General features: G+C 43.2%; 1 protein-coding gene across 1 annotated transcript in view; it reads left to right on the forward strand.

The window, feature by feature from the left end:
- The window catches only part of LOC145351944 (janus kinase and microtubule-interacting protein 2-like), a 246,928-nt gene that overhangs the window by 147,799 nt on the left and 73,737 nt on the right, over nt 1-25,392 (forward strand). Inside the window, 5 exon segments of the mRNA XM_080201752.1 lie at nt 2,403-2,900; nt 10,316-10,516; nt 13,607-13,705; nt 17,644-17,790; nt 22,636-22,776. Of these exon segments, the coding sequence (XP_080057878.1) occupies nt 2,403-2,900; nt 10,316-10,516; nt 13,607-13,705; nt 17,644-17,790; nt 22,636-22,776 (1,086 nt within the window).

Raw genomic sequence — 25,392 nt, forward strand, 5'->3', positions numbered from 1 at the left:
CTGGGGATATGATGTAGGTGGACTTCCAAAAGACATTTGATAAAGTGCCACACAACAGACTTTGTGAGCAAAGATAGTGCTCATGGAATAAAAGGGACATTAGACAACATGGATACAAAATTGGCTGAGTGACAAGGAGTAGACAGTTGCTTTTGGATTGGAGACAGGTTCATTGTGTGCTTCCCAGGGTGAGTTTTAGGAGCCCCAATCATCTTGGTGTTCATTAAGTGACCTAGACATTGATGTACTGGGCATGATTTCAAAATCTGTGGATGACAGAAAAGTTGGAATTATTATCATTAGAATATTGCTGAACTTCAAAAGCACTTAGGTTGATGGAATTGTGGACAACTGGACAATTTAATGTAGGGAATTATGAAGTGATTAATTCTGCTGGGAAGAATGGCAAGAGGCAATATTTAAAGAAAGGGTAGAGTATTAAAGGTTGTAGGAGCAGAGAGACCAGAGAATATATGTGTACAAATCATTGAAGACAGTAGCACGAAGTTGAAAGAGTGGTTAAAAAAATAAAGATGGGATTCAGGGCTTTGAGTAGGGCATACGGTGCTAAAGAATTGAAAGTTATGATAAATGTTAATGAAATACTTCTGCCTCAACTGGGGTATAATGGTGGCACAGTATTAGCACCGCTGCCTTACAGCGCCAGAGACCCAGGTTCGGTTCCTGATCACTGTCTGTGTGGAGTTGGCATGTTCTCCCTGTGACTGCATGGGTTTCCTCCAGACACCCCGGTTTCCTCCCGTAGTCCGAAAGATGTATTGGTTAGGTGCATTGGTCGTGCTAAATTTTCCCTCAGTGTATCCGAACAGACGCCAGAGTGTGGCGACTAGGGGTTTTTCACAGTAACCTCATTGCAATGTTAATCTAAGCCTACTTACGACACTAATAAAAAAACTTTAAAACCAAAAACTATTTTGTCCATTTCTGGGCTCCACACTTTAGGAAGGATGTGAAGGCATTAGAGAGGATGTGGAATAGATTCACCAGAATGGTCCCAGGGATATAGATAGGTTGCAGAAGTCAGGGGTATTATCCTTGGAGGATAGAAATTTGAGAGGAGATTTGATTGAGGTATTGAAGAACTTTCAGGGCTATGGTGGAAAGGCAGGGGGGGTGACACTAGAGGGAGTGTTCCTGCAGACAGTGGCATTGACATAATGGCCTCTTTTTGTGCTCTAACCATCCTATAGTTCTATAATACTATGTTTAGAGTCATTCCAAGAATCAATAGTAAACACTAGTTTTAAGTCACCTTACAACTTCCTGGCACTTTCAAGCCAACCTTCTAGAGTTAAAGGCAAACAATCTAATTTACAACTTGCCCACTGACTAACTCTTCCAAACTATAGCTGAACTACTTTTATTTTGTTTTCATGCTCAAGTGAAAAGTAAGGAACTTGAATTTACTTTCAATTCTTTTCAAACCTTTGATCTGATTCACTAATAAATGATTGAAATTCATCATTTGTGCAATTAAAATAATGAATTTTAGTGTGATTGTTCATTTTAAAAAAGACTGGTTGTGAAAAAAGATGGTTTATACATGTTTTTTCACAGCGACTAGATGACCAGTGAAGTACTTTCAAGGTGTATTCACTGTTGTAATGTAGGAACTAGAGCAACCAGGTTGCATGCAGCAATCTCCTGAAAATAGTAATGTGATCGTGACCAGTTAGGTTGGTCATTCATGCCTGTGGATTCTCCAGTCCCACTGCCAGCACACCCCCACATGTGGGTTTTCTGCCAGCATGGGGTTACAACAGTGGGACCAGAGAATGTCGCTACCTGCACACAATGCACCATCTCACATCAGTGGGGAACACACTGCTGGGAGGCTGGAGACTCTCATCTTTTTTTGTGATGTTGTTTGAGGGATAAATATTAGCCAGGACATGGGATGACTCCCTGGTCTTTTTTTTTTCAGGTACAGTACAGAAGGAGGCCATTCGGCCCGTTGAGCCAGCACCGAGAATGTTCCCACCTAGGCCCTATCCCTGTAACCCCATATATTTACCTTGCTAATCCCTCTGACACTAATCAACAATTTAGCGTGGCCAATCCACCTAATCTGCACACCTTTAGACTGTGGGAGGAAACCGGAGCACCCAAAAGAAACCCACGCACGTGCAACCTCCACACAGTCACCGTGGCATAGTGAGGCAGCAGTGCTAACCACTGTGCCACCATGAAATAGTGCCATTGAATCTTTTATATCCACCCGCTTAGGCAGAAGGGGTCTTGTCTGACCTGAAGAATGGCACCTTCAGCAATGCAGCTCTCACTCAGCACTGGACCGGAGTGTCAGTCTTCATTTATTTTCTTCAATTTCATTTCCCAGCGTTCAGCATTCTAATTTTTTTTGTGTGTCATTGTGTTTTCAGGTTAGTAAGCTTGAACGAGAAAAGGTACAAGAGGTAAAGCGTATACGGGAGCAAGAGCAGCACAAGCACACAGCAACCATCACAGACTTGAAAAGCAAACTGCATGAGGATAAAATGAAAGAACTGCAGTCTGTCCGAGAGACATTGATAAAGCAACATGACCAGGAGCTGGCTCGTACCATAAAAATCAAAGACCACGAGGTCCAACGATTGAAGTCACTTGTGAATGCGCTGCGAGATGGTAGCAGTGACAAAGTAAGAACAGCGTTGTTTAATGAGGCCCGGGATGAGGCACGGAAAACTTTTGACTCTGAGCGCCTTAAACTGTTGCAGGAAATAAGTGAACTAAAGTCAGCCAAGAAACAGGTGGAAGAGTCACTGAACAATATGATTCAATCTGATAAAATAAAAGCTGGGAACTTAAGGAGTGAGCATCAGTCTCATCAAGAGGCCATTGGCAAAATCAAGTGGGAATGTGAGAAGGAAGTTCGAAGGCTGGTGAGGATCACTGATTTCATGACTTTGACTGTTGCCAATGTCCCTTTATTATTTCAATGGGTTTGCTATTTTTAAGGTAGAATGTGGTCATCTGGTCAAATCTTTCATCAGTCGAATGATTTCCCATGGTTAAAAGAGAAACAAAAGAGCCTGGTAAATGTTTGTTTCTGATAAGTTTTCCCATCTGACTTTTGGCGTGGCGAGATTGTAAGATCAGTCGGGAGACAAAAAACCAGATTTGTGCCTGGTTTTGCCCCTCCACTATTATCTTCCACTATTTCATCATGGCTCAGAGACCAGGCCTGGGACATAATTTATTTACGTCTTGGTTTTTCTTACAGATTGACAAGTTGTCCAATAATGACCTTAGTTTATAAGGGCAGAAATACCAATTGGCAATGTTGACATGAGAGTGTGTAGGAAAACATAATATGCTGTATATGCTTATTTTACATAGATGTCATTAACCTGTTCAACACCCTGCATAGCAATAGCCAGTCGTAGAGAGCGCTATTTAGGCACAACTTTATTAGCACAAACGCACTTTATAAGCTGGGTCAAAAATTGTAATAATTAAATCACTCATCAGAAAATACTGGCACACTTTTGGTGGCGAAATTGGCGCGAAGCCAATTTAAATATTAGTTACATCATTTGAATGTCATTACAGAACCCTGGATACTATCATCTAGGTTCACTTACTTTTATCACCTCACTGGTCAAGGTACAACCAACGAAAACCAAATATGATGGCCTCACCGGAGAGGATCAGAGGCCATTGAAGCCCCTGGGTCGGGGGCAGGGCTGGGCAGTGCCCATGGGGCAATGCCAGCTGGCACTGTCTGGCACCCTGGCAATGCCCACTAGGCACCCTGTGAGGTCCCGATGTCTGTGTGAGGGTGGGGGAAGGTGTCCCGATGTCCGTGTTTAGGAGGGTGGGGTCCCGATATCTGTGTGGGATTCAGTCCTCAGTCTTGAATAAGTAATATATTTAACTGCTAAATGTTATACCACAACAAAAGTTGAGAGAAATTATTGAACAAAATCTCATTGTTCAAAACATCAGTAGGAACAAATCTCTCCGTTGATCATTGCAGCTGCCCTGTAGTCAACATTTGCAACTGTTGACCTTCATTTTGTGTTGGTAGTTATGCTTCAGTTTTTCATAAAGGTAACATCTTCCAACCAGATTTGAGAGTTTCTTTTCATCAGTGTCACTCATAAATGATTGGCTCAAGACAAAATGTGATGAGTTACTTCCTATTCCTGAGAGCATTGGTGGTGTATTTTTTCAAAAACATGTACGAGACACAGGCGCTTTTGTTGAGGGTGAGAAGATGCACACATTCACTTCCTTCCAGAACTGACTGGAATAAAATAATCTGGGGTCTTTGTGATTTTCCAGCAGGCCCTGACTATCCCTACTGTTTATCAGTGTGGCAAAACATACAGAAGTATAACTGTTGTTTGAATGTGCTATGACTAATCTCGCCTTTAGCATTATTGCTTGTGTTGCTTTTGGTCTTCAAGGAAAGTAATGGATGACAGTGCCGCATGTGTTTACTCTATTATCCTCCACTATTTCATCATGGCTCAGAGACCAGGCCTGGGACATAATTTATTTATGTCTTGGTTTTCCTTAGAGATTGACAACTTGTCGAATAATGACCTTAGTTTATAAGGGCAGAAATACCATTTGGCAATGTTGACATGACAGTGTGTAGGAAATCATAATATGCTGTATTTGTTTATTTTACACAGATGTTATTAACCTGTTCAACACCCTACATAGTAATAGCCAGTCATAGAGAGCACTATTTAGGCACACCTTTATTAGCACAAATGCACTTTATAAACAGGGTCAAAAAGTTTAATAATTAAATCAGTCATCAGAAATTAATCCAGTTGGAATATTTAAGTATGGAAAAAGCCATGTTCTGTTTGATGGGTAAGTTTTGAAGTTTATTTATTGGTGTCACAGTACGCTTATGTCAAGACCGCAATGTAGTTACTGTGAAAATCCCCTAGTTGGCACACTCTGATACACTGAGGGAGAATTTGCACAGCCACTGCACCCAACCAGTACATATTTTGGAATGTGGGTGGAAACTGGAGCACCAGAAAGATATCCACACAAACATGGGGAAGATCGTGCAGACTCTGCACAGAGAGTGACCCAAGGTCCTTGGCTCTCTGAGTCAGCAGTGTTAACCACTGTGCCATTGTGCCACCCTAAGTGGATGTAGTGCTGAGTCTTGTAGACGTGGAAGACTCTGGATTTGATCCTTCCCATTTATGGTGAATGTGGGAGGGATTATAATTTGCTTTAGTGTTTTTATGCCAGTCAAAAGAAATTTAGCCTTTGTTTCTGCTGACTAGACATTTTGTGTTGGGGCATTGAGTAGGACAGGCATTGGCAAGATTACAATGTTCCACATAGCAATGCAACAGGCTATAAGACTGGGCTAACAGATAAATATTGATAATTTAAGCAAGGCACCAGAGTCCACCAGAATAGCAGCCTCTGTGAGACTAACGGCAAAACTGGATAAACACTTATTTAGAGCTTTAAATGGGCGAGAGAGGTGATTAATGGACCTTGTAATGTATTTCAATACTTTTTATTCCAAGACAGCATTAATGTGTAACCTAGGTGAATTACACAACATGAACAGTTGCAGCCCGGAACTTCTGTGCCAATGACATGTTTTGGCCTGAAAATTAGAAAAGCAAAGACTTCAGATGCTGTAAATCTGAAATAAAAAATAGCAGGTCAGGCAGCCTATGTGGAGAGTGAAACCGTGTTAATGGCCAGGATTCCCCCAAAAATAATCTAAGTTCCCAACATGTGAGAAAACAGGAGTATTACCAGCCTTTTTTTTTGCATACTTACCACAGTGAATCTCCGACACTGAACACTGCAGAGTGCCTCAGCAGGATTCACTCTGGTAAGTACGTGGTGGGTCCAATTTCTGTCCAGGAGGCTGACAGCATAGGGCTGAGCAGGCCACTGCGCATGTGCTGACCTGTCAGAGTGGAGATCAGCGCATGCGCACTGCCTCCCTCCCCACAATTGTCGACCTCCCGATTGGTGGCTTTCTTGATTGTTGGCCAGTCCTGCAACCCCCTTATCACTGGTCTTCTGACTCCCCCCTCCCTTCAACCTGTGACAGTCCCAACACCCCCCCACCCCGATGGCGAACTCAGATGGCTCTCACTCCCTCACACCCTCTCCCATGATCCTCTTGCAGAGTGGCTATGGGGCCCCCTCCATGATAGTCCCCCCATTGGCTCTTCCCCCAAAAAGCCCGTGTCTTAGCATTGCCTGGTGCCCAGTGGGCAGTGCCAGTTTTCCCCTTAAGCAGTGCGGGGTGCCAGGCTGGCACTGCCCTTGGCGCATCGCTACCTTACCCTTGACCTCCCTGGGGTGCCTCAATGGCCTTTGTTGCTCTAGTGAGATCAGGGGCCTGTTCTCATAAAGGCAGCTGGAGGGAACCACTCCCGATGAGCGGGAATGGGGGCAGGGAGGTGGGATGCTAGCAGAGAGTACCATCCTGGGCCCGCTAATCCTATTGAAGTGTGGATTTCAATATGATCATCAGCTCTGCACTGATTTCTGGCATGGAACTGATGTCACTAAAATACTTAGTCTGGGAGACGCATTGAGGCCATGGCACCCAGCATGAATTCTACAAAATGGCCACCGCTGTGTCTCCCAGCCCAACGCAATACTTGAGCAGTGCAGCAAGCTGGGAGAATCCCGGCCAACATTTCAGGTCAATATCCCTTTGTCAGCAGTGGAAAAATTAGAAATGTGTTTGGCTTTGAGCAAGCGAATGGTCAGGGGTGGTGGTAAGAAGAGCAAAAGATAGATCGTGTGAAGGGCAGGAGAAATTAAATAACATAAAGGTTTATGATGCAAGGCCAAATTAGGTGGGACTGGGACATGTAAACAAAGAAAACGTGTGTCCAGAGGAGATGTGAATGGCAGGATCCTGCAAAGCTATTGGCAATAAGAGAGGACCAAAAAAAAACAAGCTAGTTAAACAGAACAAACTAAAGTGGGGCAGAGAATGTGGACAGAAAGCAGAAAAATACAAGCTAGTTAGCCTAATATCTGTCGTAGGGAAAATGTGATAATCTATTCAGTAGTTTATAGCAGGACATTTAGAAGAATTCAATATACTCAGGTAGTCAACACGGTTTTGTGAAAGGGTGAACTGTGTTTGACAAGTTTATTAGAGGTCTTTCAGGAAGTAACAGGCACTGTCGATAAAGAGGAGCCTGTTGACGTGGCGGACTTAGGTTACTAAAAGGCATTTGACAAGGTGCCACGTCAAAGGTTACTATATAAAATAAGAATTCATAGCGCAGGGAGTTACATATTAGCATGGGCAGAGGATTGGTTAGCTAACAGGGAAAAGAGCATGTATAAATGGGACATTTATTTGTTCACAAAATATACCAGTGACTTGAATGTGTGAGCTAAATGTAACACCTCCAAGTTCATAGATGATATAAAGCTAGGTGTGTTTGTGTGTTGTGAGGAAGAAGCAAAGAGGCTTCAAGGAAATTTGGACAGACTTAATGCATGAGTAAGAACATGGCAGACAGCATGGGGAAATGTGGAAAAATGTGAAGTTATCCACTTTGGCCAGAAGAACATTTGTGCAGGGGTTTTCTTAAATGGTGAGAGATTAGAAAGTATAGATGGATAAAGGGACCTGGGTGTCCCTGCCAATAAGCCACTGAAGGTTAAAATGCAGGTGCAGAAATAATTAGGAATGTTAATAGTGTGTTGACCTTTATCACAAGAGGATTTGAGTCCAGGATTAGCAAAGTTTTGCTTCAAGTGTACAGTACCTTGTATAGGCTACAATTGAGTACTGAGTTCATTTTTGGTCACTTACATTGAGAAGGGTATTAGTATTGTCGTAGAGGAATTGTAACAGAGGTTCACCAGACATGTTCAGGTGATGCCAGGATTACCCCGTGAAAACAGATTAGGGAAACCGGGCCTGTATTCCCTACATTTCAAGAAATGAGAGCTAATCTCTATGGATAGACAGGGTAAATGCAGGCAAGATACTTCCATTGCTTGGGGAGTCTAGAATCAAGGGACATAACAAGAGGGAAGCACTTAGGACTGAGATGAATAGAACAAGTTTTTACTCAGAGGGTTGTGAATCTTTGGAATTCTCTGCCCAGCCATTGAATGTGTTTAAAGCAGAGAATGACAGATTTATAAATGCCAATGGCATGAAGGGATATGGAGATAATATGGAAAAGATACATTGAAGTGAATAATCGGCCATGATCATGTTGAATAGTGGAGCAGGCTTGATGGGCTGAATGGCCTACTCCTGCTCCTATTATTGATTTTTGAGTTGGCAAGATGTAGCCATCGGAATAGCACAGGGGCCTCAATTATTTATAAAAAATAATTTATTTATTATTATTTATAATTAAAAATAAGAAAGTTCTGCTACAGTGGTGCAGGGTGTTAGTGTGTCCATATCCAGAGTATAGTTTTGGTTTCCTTATTTAAGAAAGGATATAATTACAGAAGTAGTAGAGACAAGGTTCACCCAACTAATTCCTGGGATGAAGGGGTTGTCTTATGAAGGCAGGTTGGACAAGTTAGGCCTGTATTCACTGAAGTTTAGAAGAATAAGAGATAATCTTATTGAAACATGTAACATCTGAGGGAATTTGACAAGGTGGATGTTTCCCCTTCTGGGAGAGGTTGGACACAATTTAAAAATAAGGGATCTCCCACTTAAGATGAAATGAGAAATCTTTTCTCTGAGGGTTGTTAATGTGTGCAATTCTCTTCCGCAAGGAGCAGTGGAGGCTGGGTCATTGAATATTTTTGAGACTAAGTTCAATAAATTCTTGGCTGACAGGGAGTCAATAGGTATAATGGGTAGGCAAGTAAGTAGAGGCCACAATCAGATGGACCATGATCTTATCAAATGGCAGAGAAAGCTTAAGAGGCCAAATGGCCTACTCTTGCTTCTAATTTGAACATTCAAATATAAGAAGGTTTGCATGTTCAGAGGCTACAATCCAAAATTGTTGGGCTCAGCATTGAATTCTGCAGGGTGTAAATTTCCCAGTCCAAAGATGAGATGCTCCTCGAGTTTGCATTGAGCGCCAATGGGACATTGCAGCAGGCCAAGAATGGAAAGGCTAGAATGAGAGAGAGTTGGAGACAGGCGACTAGAAGCTCAGGGTCATGCCTGCAGACTGAATGGAAGCAAAGTGATGACCCAGTATATGCTTGGTAGATGTAGAAGAGATCACATCATGCTCAGGAAGTATAGAATGCTGAATTGAAAGAAAAGCAACCGCTGCTAAGCCAATGTGGCATTTTCATTCTGGAGCCAACAATTCACAGGGTTTCTGATTGCCAATTTTTGGCAAATGTTAAACATTTTTGCCCCTGTTTTACACCTATTTGATATACCCCAAACTTACTGTACTTCAGACTCATGCCAAAGCAAGCAGAACATTTCATTTTCTGAAGTTTAGCCTTGATTCAAGTGAATGAACTATGTCTGAAACCCATCTGAATTTACTGCTACCCAATTTATTCTTAAGTGAAATTGCTAACGGTGGAATGATTTTTTTTCAATTAGAAATGTGCCAATGTAGTAAACTTCACAGAAAATACACAACTCCCACATTTCCTTATGGGTTACTCTTGGAAAGACTTTGGCTTGATGTTATTATTCTGAAGTAGTTCCCTTGTTCGATTGTCGCCTGGTAGACCTGCTCGTTCCTTAAAAGTAAGCGTTACTCTCTTATAATGGGGAGCATCATTCCATATGTCAATCAGAATGAAGATGGTCCACACTCTGACTGAAAGTTAAGAGGGACCAGACCTTTTCTTGGACAGCTCCAAGTGCCAGATATCTCCCAAAGAGCAGACCTGTAGATTAGATTGTGGCCAGGCAGTAACAGAAGATCCTTACTATTGATCCACATCAGGCAACTTACAGGACCCTGCATGTGCTACCAGCTTTCCAAACCCTAGCATCTGTGGATGAATTATCGAGTGTCAAGAAAAGCATTATCCCAGAAAATGCAATCATATTGACAATCCAAATGTGCTGATCATTCCTCTCATAAGTACTGAGAGACAAAACTGCACTCTGATAATGGAAATAGATTGGTGTTTTCTACCAAGGAAAATCTAGAAAGAACAAACAAAATAAAAGTTGACTCTGCCATTGAATTAAATGTAACTTTGATAGTTTGTTTGCAATTAAATCCTAGAAAAAATTGTGTTGTCTTAACTTGTTGAAGCAAGTTAGCATTGCAGAATTAATGGTGATGGAGAGAAGGTCGGAGGGAGATTTTGCCACTCACATTGGTATTTACCACTTGTTTGCTTTGCTTTGTGTTTCAAGATGGATGAGATTAAATCTAAAGATCGAACAATCTTTTCCCTGGAAAAGGAGTTAGAGGTGCAAACAGGTTACACCCAGAAGCTTCAACTCCAGAAAGAGGCTCTCGATGAGCAACTGTTTCTGGTGAAGGAGGCAGAATGCAACATGGGGGTGAGCAGCCCAAAGCGGGAGATCCCAGGCACGGATCGTCCAGGCAGTCCGGTAAGCAGCACATACACTTCAAAGGCGTTACGTAAGAAATAACTTAAGAAAGAAAAGCTTGTGTTTATATAATGCCTTCTCAATGTTTTGTTCACTGTGAAAGCTTTTAAAGTGCAGTCTCAAATGCATGCATGCAAAAGCCATTGTGTAATTGACAGGTCTGTTGGCCAACGCTCTAAAGGTGGCCAAAGGAAAAAGTATAAGGAAATGCTCAAGGATGCTCTAAAGCATATTGGCAGTAATACTATTGACTGGGAGGAGAAGACTGTTACCTGCTTGGATTGGTTCCACTTGGTCCATCAAGATGTAAGCTGCTTTGAGGCTTAGCAATTTGACAGAATGGCAATGACAGAGGAAAGAGAAGAAATTCAACCCGAGGCTTCGAATTCCACAAGTCATGCAACAACATGCCCCCACTGTGGAAGAACTTGTGGATCCACAATTGGGCTCCTCAGTCAGCTAAAGACTAACCAAGCCTGAAGGGCGTCATCCTCGATTTTGAGGGACCACGACAAAGAGAGCACTCAACAGGAAATCCACGAGTTGATCTGTTTTTGATAGCATTGGGAGAGGTTGGAATGTTAGCCAGGATAATGCAGAATCTCCTCTTGTGATCAATACAAGGAAATCTTTAATGTCCACTTGACATGGGACATAGGTATTCTTTACTCAAACAACTCCATTCTCAGCAACGTAGCCCTCCCACGCTGCTTCGTTGGAATCTAGATTGTGTGCTTAAATTGTGAAATGGGGAAAACCTAACTCTTTGTAATTGTAGAACAGAGTGGGCACGGAGTATCAGGATTTATTTTACACAGATTTCCTTTAATTCTGTTTATACTACTATTATCACTGAGTCATCAGTTGTGGAACTAAACCCATAATCAGGACTGACAGATCATTGTCGCATGGAAAGAGAACTGCCTTGATGTAAAATTTTTGATTTTAAAATACAACCCCATTTGCTTAGGTAGATGTAAATTTCGCACAACACCGTTCGAAGAAATGCAAGGAAATTCTTTTTGTGTCCTAACCTGCAATCCTCCCTCAATCAACACCCCCAGAAATGTATTGTGAAATCTTTTATTCATCTGCTGTTTGTTGGCACAAGTTACCTGTCCAAGTACATGCATAAGATAGGAATGAGAGAATTGGAAAAGTCTATTGCAGTCTGATGATTGCTCCTGTGGTGGTACTTTGAGAGAAACCCATGAGTTGTAATTTGCTTGTGGATTTAAAAGGTACTAAATTCATGCAAATTCCTTCTTGAACCAGAACTAAATGTGTATCAAGTATTGGGATGCCCAATAATGTTTATTTCTAAAGGATTTACTTTCAAAAATTTGTTTCTTTTTGACCCAGGTAAAACAAATATCTAATTGATTGAAAGATTTAATACAGAAACCAGCCAATATACTCCTGCAATATATGAAGATGCAACATTAGTTCTTGACATTGTGTTAACAGGTTATTGCTGGAGACTGACATTTCATTTATAGTTCCCTCAACTTTACATTGAAAAAAATCATAAAATCCTATCTGGTGACACCAGTATTCACTACAGCAAAGTTTAGTGTTTGCACTACATGGTTGTAATAATTCCAGTTCACAGGTTAGGTAAATAACAACTGCAATGTTTATTTACATATAACTATAATACAGAGGCTTGCAAACTCATGGCTGCCAGTCAGCTCGCTGGGAAAGTTCTGGAACAGAAACCTGAGCTCACAGAGCAACTCCACACGCTGATCCCTAATTAGTTCCCAGGAGTTGACTCATACTCTGCAGATGGACCCTTAAAGGGACACTCACCACAAAGATTAATTCCATTATGTGGCTGCTTGACTTTTCCCTCTTTGGCAAATGCAGATAATAAAATGTTTTAATCTCTGATTCATACAGACATCCCATAGATTCAATTATTCCATGTTTAGCACATCTCAATTTTAAAATGCAATCCTACTTGCCTACTTAGGTAGATGTACATTTCCTACAGCACTATTCAAAGAAACGCAAGGGGTCCTTCCTGTGTCCTGAGCTGCAATTCTATTTCAATCAACATCACCAAAAATGAATTTTTAAAATTTAAAGGTTAGTTGCACAAGTAGGCTGCAATGAAGTTACTGTGAAAATCCCCTAGTTGCCACACTCTGGCGCTTGTTCGGGTACACTGATGAAGAATTAAGCATAACTAGCACATTGTTTGGACTGTGGGAGGAAACCTGAGCACCTGGAGGAAACCCATGCAAACACTGGGAGAACATGTAGATTCTGCACAGACAGTGACCCAAGCTGGGAATGGATGCAGGGTTACTGGAGCAGTGAATCAGCAGTGCTTGTCACTGTGCCACCCCTTGTATTTTTTTCATTTGCTTTTATATGAGCACAAGTTGTCTGTCCAAGTACATGCATAAGATAGAAATGAGAGAATCAGAAGTCTATTGCAGTCTGCTGGCTGCTCCTAGTGGTGGTACTTTGAGAGTAACCCAGAATTTGTAATGTTTAGAGCATATCAATTAGAAATTAAATACATCATTTGCTTAATCGTATAGAGTGTGGATAACATTGAGAAAACTACTTGCTTTCATTTTTTGACATTTAATGTTTTGTTTTCCATGTTTAGTTCCTTGATTGAGATGAATTGAACAAACAGTAACCAGCTTTGAATGAGGAGAGGTTGTTCTTATCAGCGTTGCCTGAGCTGCAGTCTCTGCCTAACTGCATTGCACAATAAGAAGTCTCACAACACCTGGTTAAAGTCCAACAGGTTTCTTTGAAAGCATGAGCTTTCGGAGAACTGCTCTTTCATCAGGTGAGTGGAGAGGTAGGTTCACAAATGCGGCATATATAGGCAAAGACACAACCGCAAGATAATTACAGATTGGTATGTGGAAATATATGCTGTGTTTGTGAACCTACCTCTCCCCTCACCTGATGAAGGAAGAGTTCCCTGAAAGCTCATGATTCCAAAGAAACCTGTTGAACTTTAACCTGGTGTTGTGAGACTTCTTACAGTGCCCATCCCAGTCCAACATCAGCATCTCCACAGCACTGCACAATGTTATTATTGTATTACGTTCTCGCACGCAGGATCTCCGGAGAAACCAGCGTAAGATTGCAGACCTCAATTCAACAATTCGGAAACTCGAAGATAGAAATACATTGCTGGTAGATGAAAGGAATGAATTGGTAAGTGATGTAGTTATTGGTAAGCGACAAATCGCATTCAACCCTCCCCCAGCAGCAAAATCTGCCCTGGAGTCAAATTCATCACTGGGCTTCAGCAAGTTATTCCATCATGAGGAACGTCCCAGTCTGTTTTGCTCCTGTGACAGACATTGTACATCTCATCCAAAGGTCAGCATACCTGATAATCCTCCCACACTGCACTGAACTGTTAGTTTAAATTACATGATGGTCATTAGGAATGAGAATCCTACCTTATGTTATCACCCATCTCTACTTCAGCAGGTGCTTAGGCCAGTTACAGCCTATCAGAAAACAGCTGACTGTGTAGAAACTAGAAACTGAGCCTGAGACCTGGCAGATCTGAATGGCTCAGATACTCTAAGGATAAGTGGTTCTCTTGGTGCCGGTCATAAAATAACATTTCTCCAACACCTCATTCATTAATGGATAAAAGTTATTATCTGGTGTTCATCTTCTTCAGATAACCTCACTGGAATATGCCATCTGTGCAGGATGTCATTTTTCTTACTGACATGGGAGCATCAATCAGGTCTCTGCCCTCTGTGAACTCATTTGACCAGTTCAATATGACTGGTCACCTCCATTTCAAATAGTCGTTTATTAGAGGAAGCAGATTTAAACCATCCTCAGATTTGCACCAGACCCACCCGACTCCAGGGAAGCTATCTTGTGGCCTCATACTCCCAGTCTGCCCAGGTCTTTCCTTTGCCTTTAGCTAATTTGCAAGGTTGTTTCTTATTTTAACTCCTAGATGAGACTCAGTGAGATCAGTAATTCATGTACTAGTGGCACAAGTTTGTGATAATTTTCCTTGTTGAAAATGTGATCAAGTGCTTGGTTAGCTTATTGAGTTTCTGATGGAGGTTTTCAGTCAAAGATTAGAGATAAAATTTGAAATGGGTAGAGGGACTCGCATGAAAACTTAATCACTGGAAGAAATTGTGGACTGCGGATTTTGTTCTGGGGTCAGGACCCCAGTGTTGTGCATCAATTTCCAGGTCACATTGGGCCTGATTTTACCATTGCCTCTCACCTGTTTTTGGGCACAAAAATGTGGTAAGGTCGGCTGTGAGGCCATTAACGTGACCCGCACCCGAGTCCATGCAGATAGCCACTTTACCAAAACCCAGGAATGGTGGCAATCAGCTTCGTGCCCAAAAATGGCATGCATTTAAATTGAATTAATGAACTGTCTGCCCAGCCTGACTTTATCAGCATTTCCCCCTTTACCACCGCGTTTGCCAATCTGAAACCACCTGTAATGAACCTACTGAATAAAAGTTTGAATTGAGCACTCCTGCTGCTGAAGAATGCGTTCAGAGCTTCCAACGGCTCTCTGACTCAGATCTGTGGTAGGGGGAAGGAGAGAGGCGGGTCAAAGCATTCTCTGGTTGTGAGGGGGGGGGGGGGAGGAGGGGAGTGAGGCCAGATCATTGCCTGGCTGGAGGGGAGGAGGAGGAGGTGAGTCAGATGTATCCCTGGTGGAAAGTGGGGGGGAGGGCCGATTGTTGTCTGGTGGTGGGGAGGGGAGGGGAGGGCTGATCGTTGCCTGGTGGTAGGGGCGAGTGGGCTGATTGTTGTCTGGTGGAGAAGGAGGAGGAGGTGGGTCAGATGTTCCTTTGGCCAGGGTGGGTGGGGAGGTGGTGGTGAGAGCTGAGTGAGGCCAGACCATTCTTTTGGAGGGGGGGGGGGTGAAATAAGTGAGGCCAGATCATTGTCTGGGAGGGGGAGTGGGTGAGTGAGGTCAGATCGTTGTCTGGGGGGGTTAGGAGGTGAGGGAGGGGGTAAGATGTATCTCTGGTGGGTGGGAGGGGGGCAGGGGTGGTAATCGGTCTGGGTAGCAGGGGGTTGGGTGGATAAGGGGGACAGCAATGTGTGTGGATATTGTGGGGTTCGCTGCCCAATTAAGGTGGTGAGTTTCTCAGGTTTGAAGTTGAGTAGAAATCCTTCCAGCCGTGAGAAGTCAGAGATGGGAGTGATTGATGTATTTAGGTGAGAGAGAAAGAGAGAGAGAGAGAGAGCACATCCAGTTGATAGCCTTTGAAGAGCTTGTAATAATAATATTTATACTGGCCACAGCTGCCTGCTATTGTGGGGGGTTTGGGTGGGAGGGAGAGATGAAGAGGAGGAGTCACTACTGTGGCCATCACAAAATCATGGCAAGGAAGTTCAAAATGTTGCAAGGAGCACTACACCCCCCCTCCACAGTTTTCACTGGGACAATCTGTCTCAGTGGCGGAGTGAAGGGCGGCAAACATTCAAGGAGATGACTCATGACTAAATCGGTTAGGATTATATTCGCTGGAGATAAGAAGTGAGAGAGGGGATCTCACAGAAACTTATAAAATTCTAACACGGTTAGACAGGAAAGATTCAGAAAGAATGCTCCCAGTGGTGGGGGAGTCCAGAACGAGGGGTCATAGTTTGGGGATAAGGGATAAACCTTTTAGAATTGTGGTGAGGAGAAATTTCTTCACCCAGAGAGTGGTAAATGTGTGGAAGTCACTGCCACAAGTGTCGTTGAGGCCAAAATGCTGCCAGATTTCAAGAAGAATTTAGACATAGCTTTTGGGGCTAAAGGGATCAAGGGATATGGGAGGAAGTGGGGATCAGGATATTGAATTCAATTATCAACTATGATCAAAATGAATAACAGAAAAGGCTTGAAGGGCTGAATGGCCTACTCCTGATTCCAGTTTCTACTATTCTAAAGGAAGGAAGAACTTACCATGGATAATCAAGGAAGTTAAGGAGGGTATTAAGTTGAAAGCAGAAACATGTAAGATTAATGACAGACCAGGGGAGTGGGATATATCAAGAATATAGCAAAGATAGACTAAAAAAAAATCAGGAAGGAGTAAATAAACTGAGGGGAAGCTAGCAATAAACATAAAACATATAATAAGACTTTTTTGAGTACTTTAAAAGGAAGACAAAAGTCAAAGAAAAGAGGATACTACAATTATCCCAAAACATAATATAAAGATACAGGAGAGGAATTAAATACAGCCACAATCGCCCGAGAATTAGTTTTAGGCAAACAAATGGAGTTAAAGGCTGACAAGTCCCCTGGACCTGATTGTTCACACCCCAGGATCTTAAAGGAGGTAGTTATGGAGATTATGGATGCATTGGTAGTCATTTTTGAAACACCTTTGGATCCTGGAATTGTGTCAAAGGATTGAAAAACTGCCAATATGATACCCTTGTTCAAAAAGGGAAGGAGGCAAGGTGCCGGAAATGACAGGCCAGTTAGTCTAACTTCAGTTATTGGAAAAAATATTAGAATCTGTCATTAAGGAGAGAAGTGCAGGGCATTTGGAAAGTCAGAATCTGATCAAGCAGAGTCAGCGTGGTTTCATGAAGGAAAAATTGGTTGGGTGGTCGAGGCAATCAGCCCCAGGTTATTCCTGACTAAACCACCTGAAATGTGTGCATGAGACCACACTAACTCTTAACTTTCAGGGAAAACATGGTCATATTAATTCTGAATTTTCTCACCATTCCCACATGGCTCCATGAGGTGATTTAAGTTTATGGTCGGCTCAATGGTGATGTTTGACCATTTTCACCGCAGTTTAAAAAGAAATGCCCTCAAAGTTTCAACCATGAAGTGGGCCCTATAAGCAATACCTCATTTGAGCACAATGTTCTGTTCAGCTTTAAGTACAAGCCCGAATATAATTCAGTTACTTCCTGTGTTGTTCTTGGATTTTAAATTGAATTACAGTATATTGGCTGAATTTGAACAATCTTTATAACATATTATTATTGACTGAATGGACCCAAGGGGTTTATTAGTTGACACGATGCAACAGTGAGAATTGTGTAAGGCCCGAGGACACCAAACAGTTCTGTGACATATTGGTAAGGAGACATAAGGTCAAATAAAATTAAATTTGAACTTGTGTTTCCAGCTGAAGCGAATTCGAGAAGCCGAGAAGCAATATAAACCTCTGCTGGAGAAGAACAAGTGCCTGTGCAAGAGAAACGACGATTTAACTCAGTCTTTGCAACGCATGGAGGAGAAACTCAAAGCACTCACCAGAGAAAATGCAGAAATGGTAATTCTTGAGTGTGGCAGACTTCTGTTTCTCCCGAGCCCTTATGTAAAATGAAACTTAACTTTTACAAGATTATCCCCATTAGCTTCTGCTTAGGTTTGTTTAGAGTTATTGAAACCAGTTGGTGGATTCCAACTTTTCAAAAAGCTACCAGATGTGCAGTGATATTTGCCCCAGATATGCCTTGGTCAGGTGCGTGATAAGAAATTCAGTACAGAAATGGGAGCCAGCTCAGTTATCTCCTGGGCCACATTTACATTCTGTTGCACTGCTACCCACCCATTCAAGTTGTGGACAACAGTGGAAAATATATAGATTATGCCTATAGGTGCAAGATATACTCAAGAAGAAGCTTACGGGCAGCTTGTGTTTGGGAAGAGGAAAGGCTATGAAAGGAGAGACTTAAACTTTCCTTCTGTGTCTGGGACTAGACACAATCCAGCTTCTCCTGGATCCATAGGGAAGGAAAATTCATGTTCTTCCAGCCTCTCTCAGGGCCAGATCCCCTCTGACAGCTTTCCCTCTCCCTGACTGAGGGGTGGAAATGGGGTAACACTGTGGGGAGGGATTGCAGACCCTCTTTGAGGATGGGTTCATCCTGTTCAGGTTTGAGCCTTTCAGGTGTGTGGGGTGGGTGGGGGGGGGGGGGGGCGGTGGAGGAGCGGGGGAGTGGTGGAGGGGAGAGGGGGCAGAGGTGGAGGAGGGGGGTGGGGGCGGGGACGGGAGGGGTGTGGGGGGGCTGGAGGAGGGGGGGCGGGGGCGGGAGGGGTGTGGGGGGGCTGGAGGAGGGGGGTGGGGGGGCGGGGGGGCTGGAGGAGGGGGGCGGGGGGCTGGAGGAGGGGGAGAGGGGTGGAGGGGGTCTGGGGTGGGGGTGGAGGGGGGCTGGGGGGCTGTGGAGGGGGGGCTGGGGTTGGCTGACATTGTCAGGGGGGAATAGCAGGCAGGGTTGACCCTGCTGGAGAGCAAGGTTTTCACTGAACTGGTCCCGGGCTGGAAAATGTGAGTTGACCTCATCTGTCTCGGTGGTCTGACCCTCTTTCTGAAATCTCATCCTCTCAAAGGGCTAGTTCATTCTAGGAGATCTGGAGAGGTAATATTCTTCATCTCCAGGGGCTGATCTTCTCCTAATCAATTTGGATGACTGCAATGATTTCTGTGTTCAAGTCTAAATTAAAATTACAGTAAAGCCCTTATTCCATCGTCAGGAGCCATCAGACAAAAATGAGGACCCTATCTGCATTATGATGGTGCTCTGGGCAGTTTCAAATTATAAAACTTTCACTGATTGCATGTTTCTAGCTCTGTACATCTCCTCTTTTCATGGAGATGGTTTCAGGAATTTTAAGAGTTCTCATACCAAAAATGCGCAGTTAGTGTGCATCCATGCACATCCATATTTCAGAATTATAAAATAGTTACAGCGCAGATTCAGGAGGTCATTTCGCCAATTACATTTGTGTCAGATTTCCAAGTGAGCTTTATAACTTAGGCCATTCCGCTGCCTTTTCCCTGTATTCCTGCACATTTTTCTATTCAAGTAATCATCTACTGTCCTTTTGAATGCCTCAGTTGGACCTGTCTCCTCCTCATTTCCAGGCAGAGAATTCCAGACCCGAAGCACTCACTGATCACATTTGCTTTTTTTGTAAATCACTTTTAAATTTGTATCCTCTCGTTCTTGATCTTTTTATGAACGGGAACACTTTTTCCCTATCTATTCTGCCCAGTGCCCTTATGATTTAGAACATCTTCACCAAATCTCCTCTTAGCCTTCTTCTCCTCAAGGACAACAGTTCTAACATCTCCCATCTGTCTTCACAACTGAAGTTTCTCATTCCCGGAACTATTCTTGTAAACTTCTCTGCACTCAGTCCAATGCATTCACATCCTTCCTATAATGTGACACTCAGAATTTTACACAATATTTCAACTGATGTCTATCTAGTGTCTTGTAACAGTTCAGCATAACTTCTTGCTTTTGGGCTCTATATTAATAAAGCTCAGGATACTGTGTGTTTTATTAATTGCTCCTCTCCACCTGTCCTGCCACCACCAATGATCCATTCACATAATACACCCAGACCTTCATCTTAGAGAATACCTACAATCCCAGCAGTCATAATGCTTCTGTCCTGTCCACCATTCTCAAGGCTGGCTGCTCCTCTACATCCCACCCCTTGAGCAGAACAGGCATATAAAAAAAACCAGAGAGTCATGCATAACATTATGGAATAGGCAGTTGATCTCCTCAGGCAGTGCTTCTTTTGCCTGGGTTGCTGGAAGGGATCTTTACCGTGCAGGCCAAAGAGGACCTCACAGTGTGCCTTGGTAGCTGCACACTCCACAACCGGTCATTCTGAAGAGGCAGCCATTAGCTCTTCGCATCTGAAGGCTACCTCAGGAGGAGAAGAAAAAGGAGGAGGCAGGGATCAGGCAACAATAACTCCTTGCAACTGGACTGAGTGAGAGAGATATGAAGCTTCAAAGCATCACCATGCTAACATGGACCCTTCCATTTCCCATTATGACATCCATTTCAGACTCCTCACCACAATGTTCACTTGGCCAATTTTCAAGTTTAAAGTTTATTTATTATTAGTGTCACAAATAGGCTTACATTAACACTGCAGTGAAGCTACTGTGAAAGCCCCCTATTCACCACACTCCAGCACCTGTTTGGTACACTGAGATAGAATTTAGCATGGCCAATGCACCTAACCAGCACATCTTTTGGACTGTGGGAGGAAACCGAACACCCAGAGGAAATTCGTGCAGACATGGAGAGAATGTGCAAACTCCTCACAGACACTGACCCAAGCCAAGAATCGAACCTAGGTCTCTGGCACTGTGAGGCAGAAGTGCTAACCATTGTGCCAACCATTCAGTAATAAAAGTCACAAGTGGAAACCTTCATAAAACATCTTTAACCAACAACATATCCAATCATGCCAATGGACCTTGTGTGTTCTTTTAGTACCAGTCATATAGATGCCTTTGTCCTCGTGCTCCTCTGCTGTGCTACCCCAGTGACTATAGCATGACTAGTAGAAGACTGATGACTTTCAATGGGGAAGACCATGTGTACACCACATGTAGTTTTATCATTGGAGGACTTACTTCAAATTGCACCACATGGCATGGGTGGAAGCTGCAGATTGGGCTGGCTAGCTGCCAGACTGAAATGAGGATACTGGCAGTGTGGCAATAGTTGGAGGTATCCTGAGAGAGGACTGCAGAGCTCCATGGAGTGACTACCACTTCCCTAGCTGGTACTTTAACCATCCTCATAATCTGCTGGGGCACAGATTGCTAAACCACCTTTACAGCCTGCAAGCCCCTATGAGTACAAAGATATGCAGCTAAGATGGCAACTGTCTGAATCTTCATGGCAACAACCGTGGACCTCATGACCTCCATCTGAGCTTCCACTGCAGCACTGAAAGGTTGCAGGAGTTCTGCCAGATTTGTAGTGGAAGCTGAGACAGAGGCTACCAGAAATTGCACCATGGGTCAATTTAAATGTGCTGTCAAAAAGGTCACCACCAACTTAATGCTGGAAAGAATGGGCTCCACGCTCTGTGTCTCCCAGATTGGAGCTGGACTCCATTCTCCTTGGCATACAGTCTACCTGACAGCACCAAGCATCTCCTCTCGCATCACCATCATCATCTATCTGCTATCCGCTGCCCCATGAAGACCTTTTCTTAGCCCTTGCAGCAGCGTTCATCCATGACCTTGCCATTTGGGGAGCTGGCCTACTTGCAGACCACTTGTGCCTGTTGACTCACTATATACTAATTGCAAGTCTATATTAGCCTCTAATGTTCTCTTACTGCCAACATTTAAGCTGCTGGCTGTGCATATAAGATTAAGTGATGATGCTTCCTCACCACTTTGATGGGGTGGCCTTCCTTTTTCTCTTCCCTCTGCTGAGGCTCTCCTGGTGACAGCTATTCTGCATCTAAAAGCAGACAAGCGGGGGGAGGAGGAAGAGAGAAATGGAGTGGGGAGGAAAGCAGGAATTCCATAGTCAGACCATCTTCAATCTCCCCTTAATACCACATCTCAGATGAAGTTGAGGTGAGAGTTAAACAGGGGTATAGGGCTATTGCTCACTATATCCTGGACAGACTCTGCTGTGCCATGGGCTGCATTGGCTCCAATTCATTAATGGGTAGGACCCTTGAGGGCACTCAGGGCATAGATTTGCAGAGTCACCTGTGGGGATATCTTCTGCTTCCCCCTTACGTTATGGGCAAAGAGAGATAGTAAAGCCAGTGATTGTGTGGCACTGTGCTTGATTGTTGAACCTGCCTGAATAGCTGGAGGTAGGAGGCAGTGTGCTGTTTGCTGATGGTGGGATCCTCTGGTCCCACCACTGTCAATGGGAATTCGCATTGAAGCCACTCCATGCCTTCAGGAAACCCGCAACAGAGGTGCACCGCCAGAGGGACCAGAGAATCCCACTGGCATGAATAGTCGGAGAATTCCAGCCCATATATCTGCGAGCTTCCAGTTAAGTTGGCATCAGCCAACTCACTATTGTGAGACACAGTTGGAAGAGAAGCTGGAGAGAGGTGAAATAAAGCAGAAGTAACAAAATTAATGGGTGATGTAAATGGCACATGGCACTTTAGATTTGGTTTCTTAAAGTAGTGTCTGGCCTGAGTGAAAGATAACTCATTGCGATGATGCACAGTGGTCTGTAATTACATTCTGATTGCTGCCTAAGTAATACAACAGGATCATTTCCTCGAAGCAAGGCAAAGCTAGCCTCCCAAAGGATCACATGTTACCACTTTCTTTTTACTCATGCCTTTTCAAAACATCTCTCTCCTTCTGCAGAAAGAGAAGATCAGCTGTCATCCACCCTTGAAAAAATTACGCTCCTTAAATGATCTCGACCAAGCTCATGAAGAACAAGAAGTGGAATTTTTAAAGCTTCAGGTTCTTGAACAGCAGAACATCATTGATGACCTGACGAGGGTGAGTCCTCTGAATCTCTCTGTTACTTGTGATGTTATTATACTGCATCATTGTTTCTTTATTGCTGAGAGCACCTACCCCCCCCCCCACCCTGCCACACAGTGTAGAATAAACATCCTCAGCTCTCTTCCTGGCCATGTTGCTGGCCACATCTCTGCCTCCATAGCCTGCCATCAGTGCCCACTTTTCGTCAGCTATCAGGTGCCACGCAATCATGACTTGGCAGTGACACAAGTTCCTGTTGCTCAGGAAAACTCATGGGCCCTCAGCCAGCACCTCCTGCCTCTTTGACGTAGACCACGTTGAGCACATAGAGCAGTTTGTCAAATTTTTATCCTCCCACTCTTCTTTTTTATTCAGTCATGGGACATGGGCGTTGCTGGCTGGCCAGCATTTATTACCCATTCCTAATTGCCCTTGAACTGAGTGGCTTGCTAGGCCATTTCAAAGGCCGGTTGAGAGTTAACCATATTGATGTGGCTCAGTGTAACGTGTAGGCCAGGCCAATAAAGACATCAGTCAGATCTCCTTCCCTAAAGGACATTTGTTGAACCAGATGGGTTTTTCTGACAATTGACGACGATTATCAATAGATTCTTAATTCCAGACATTTTTATTGCATTCAAACTCTGTACACAAATGAATTATTGTTCCAAATGATACGTATAACATATTAAAAGAAGCTGCAGCACATATTTTATGTACATTAAGAGTTGATGTTATAACACAAATGTCATCAAAGGACATTTATTAATCATTGCAATAAATATTTTCAAGGACAGTAAAACCTTGAAGGGATTTTCCTTCCTTGTACTTGCTTTGTAAACATGAGTACAGAGCATTCCTCAGTGACCTTTCAATAGAATGGAGAGCTTTATTCCAGTATCAGTTCTTAAAATGTCATTGTGTGAAGAATAATACTTGAATGCTTAATGTGCTCCAGTGAATTTCTTGACCTATGATTTTAATGGTTACTTTAAGCTGTTTATTTTTAAGTAGTTAATGCCATAGATGAAAGAATTGTATTTGAATGAATTAAACCTTGATTTGTTTTTCTTCCCACAACATAGTTGTCATTTTTGAGTGTTTTATAGATGCAGTTTCAAATTTAAATTAAATTAAGTTTCAATGAAATAAAATTAAAATCCCAACATTTGAACATTTCAATATCCCAACAACCACTCGACAGGGTGGATGCTGAAAGAATGTTACCCTTTGGGAGAGACTAAAGAGTAGGGGACACAGTTTAAAGATAAAGGGTCTCCCATCTACTACAGAGATGCGAAGAAATGTCTTCTCTCCAAGGGTCATGAGTCTTTGGAGCTCTCTTCCCCAGAGAATGTTGGAGACAGATTCATTGAATTTTTTTTTACGGCAGTGGTAGGTAGATTCTTGACTAACAGGGGAGTACAGAGTTATCAGGGTGGTTGGAATGTAGAGTTAAGGCCACAATTAGATCAGCTGTGACCTTGTTTAATGTTGGCCGAATAGCCTACTTCTGCTCTTAATTTGTATGTCATATATTGAAACCTTTAAAACTTCCACTACACTTGCACTTGAGGTGACTTCCAAGTCTCTTGATGGGATTGGCAGTGTTGTGTTCAATATGTCTACCCTTTAATAAATTCTGTCACCTCACACTCCTCCTCAATCCCCAACCTGAGACAAGGTGGTACAGTGGATATCTGCTGCCTCAGCACCAGGGACCTGGGTTCAATTCCAGCCTTGGTTGACTATCTGTTTGAGTTTGAATGTTTTACCTGTGGTTGCATGAGTTTCCTCCTGGTGGTCTGGTTTCCTCCCACAATCCAAAGATGTGCAGTTTAGGTGGATTGGCCATGCTAAATTGCTGCTTAGTGTCCAAAGGTATGTAGGATTAGCCATGATAAATGTGTGGGGTTACAGGGTTAGAGCGGAGGGGAAGGCCTGGGTGTTATGCTCTTTCAGAGAGTCAGTGCAGACTCGATTGGCTGAATGACCTCCAGTGGGATTCTATGGATTCCATAAATCGCCTTGGGACACACCATCACTATATAAACAATTCTGATCTTCAGAAATAGGGAGTTGGGATCTAAGGGGTTCAGATATGAGATTGTGGGGGTTCTGCAAGAATAAAGATCCATGATTGTTCATAGAATCATAGAATTCCTACAGTGCAGAAAGAGGCCATTGAGCTGCACTGACAATAATCCCACCCAGGCCCAATTCCTGTAACCCCTACATTTACCATGCCAACATCCCTGACACACTAATTGAGCATGGCCAGTCAACTTAACCTGCACATCTTTGGACTGTGGGAGGAAACTGGAGCACCCAGACAAAACCCACAGGGAAAACGTGCAAACTCCACACAGACAGTTACCCAAGACTGGAATTGAACTCAGGTCCCTGGCGCTGTCAGGCAGCAGTGTTAACTACTGTGCCACTGTGCTGCCCTCTGTTGTGGCAGAAAGGAAAAGTATGATGTGTTTGTAAAAGGTCTTTTCAGTTGGCACATTTCTTAAATTTGAATAATTGACAGATTCTCAGTCAGTCTACCTAGCTGCTGTAATTTTGACGATGAGTCTAGATATTTTGAATGGTAAAAATAGCTTTTCTATTTCGAGGGAAGGGCTG

The sequence above is a fragment of the Carcharhinus amblyrhynchos genome, chromosome 13 (assembly GCF_965287045.1).
Source record: "Carcharhinus amblyrhynchos chromosome 13, sCarAmb.v2.hapA, whole genome shotgun sequence".
Taxonomy (NCBI): domain Eukaryota; kingdom Metazoa; phylum Chordata; class Chondrichthyes; order Carcharhiniformes; family Carcharhinidae; genus Carcharhinus; species Carcharhinus amblyrhynchos.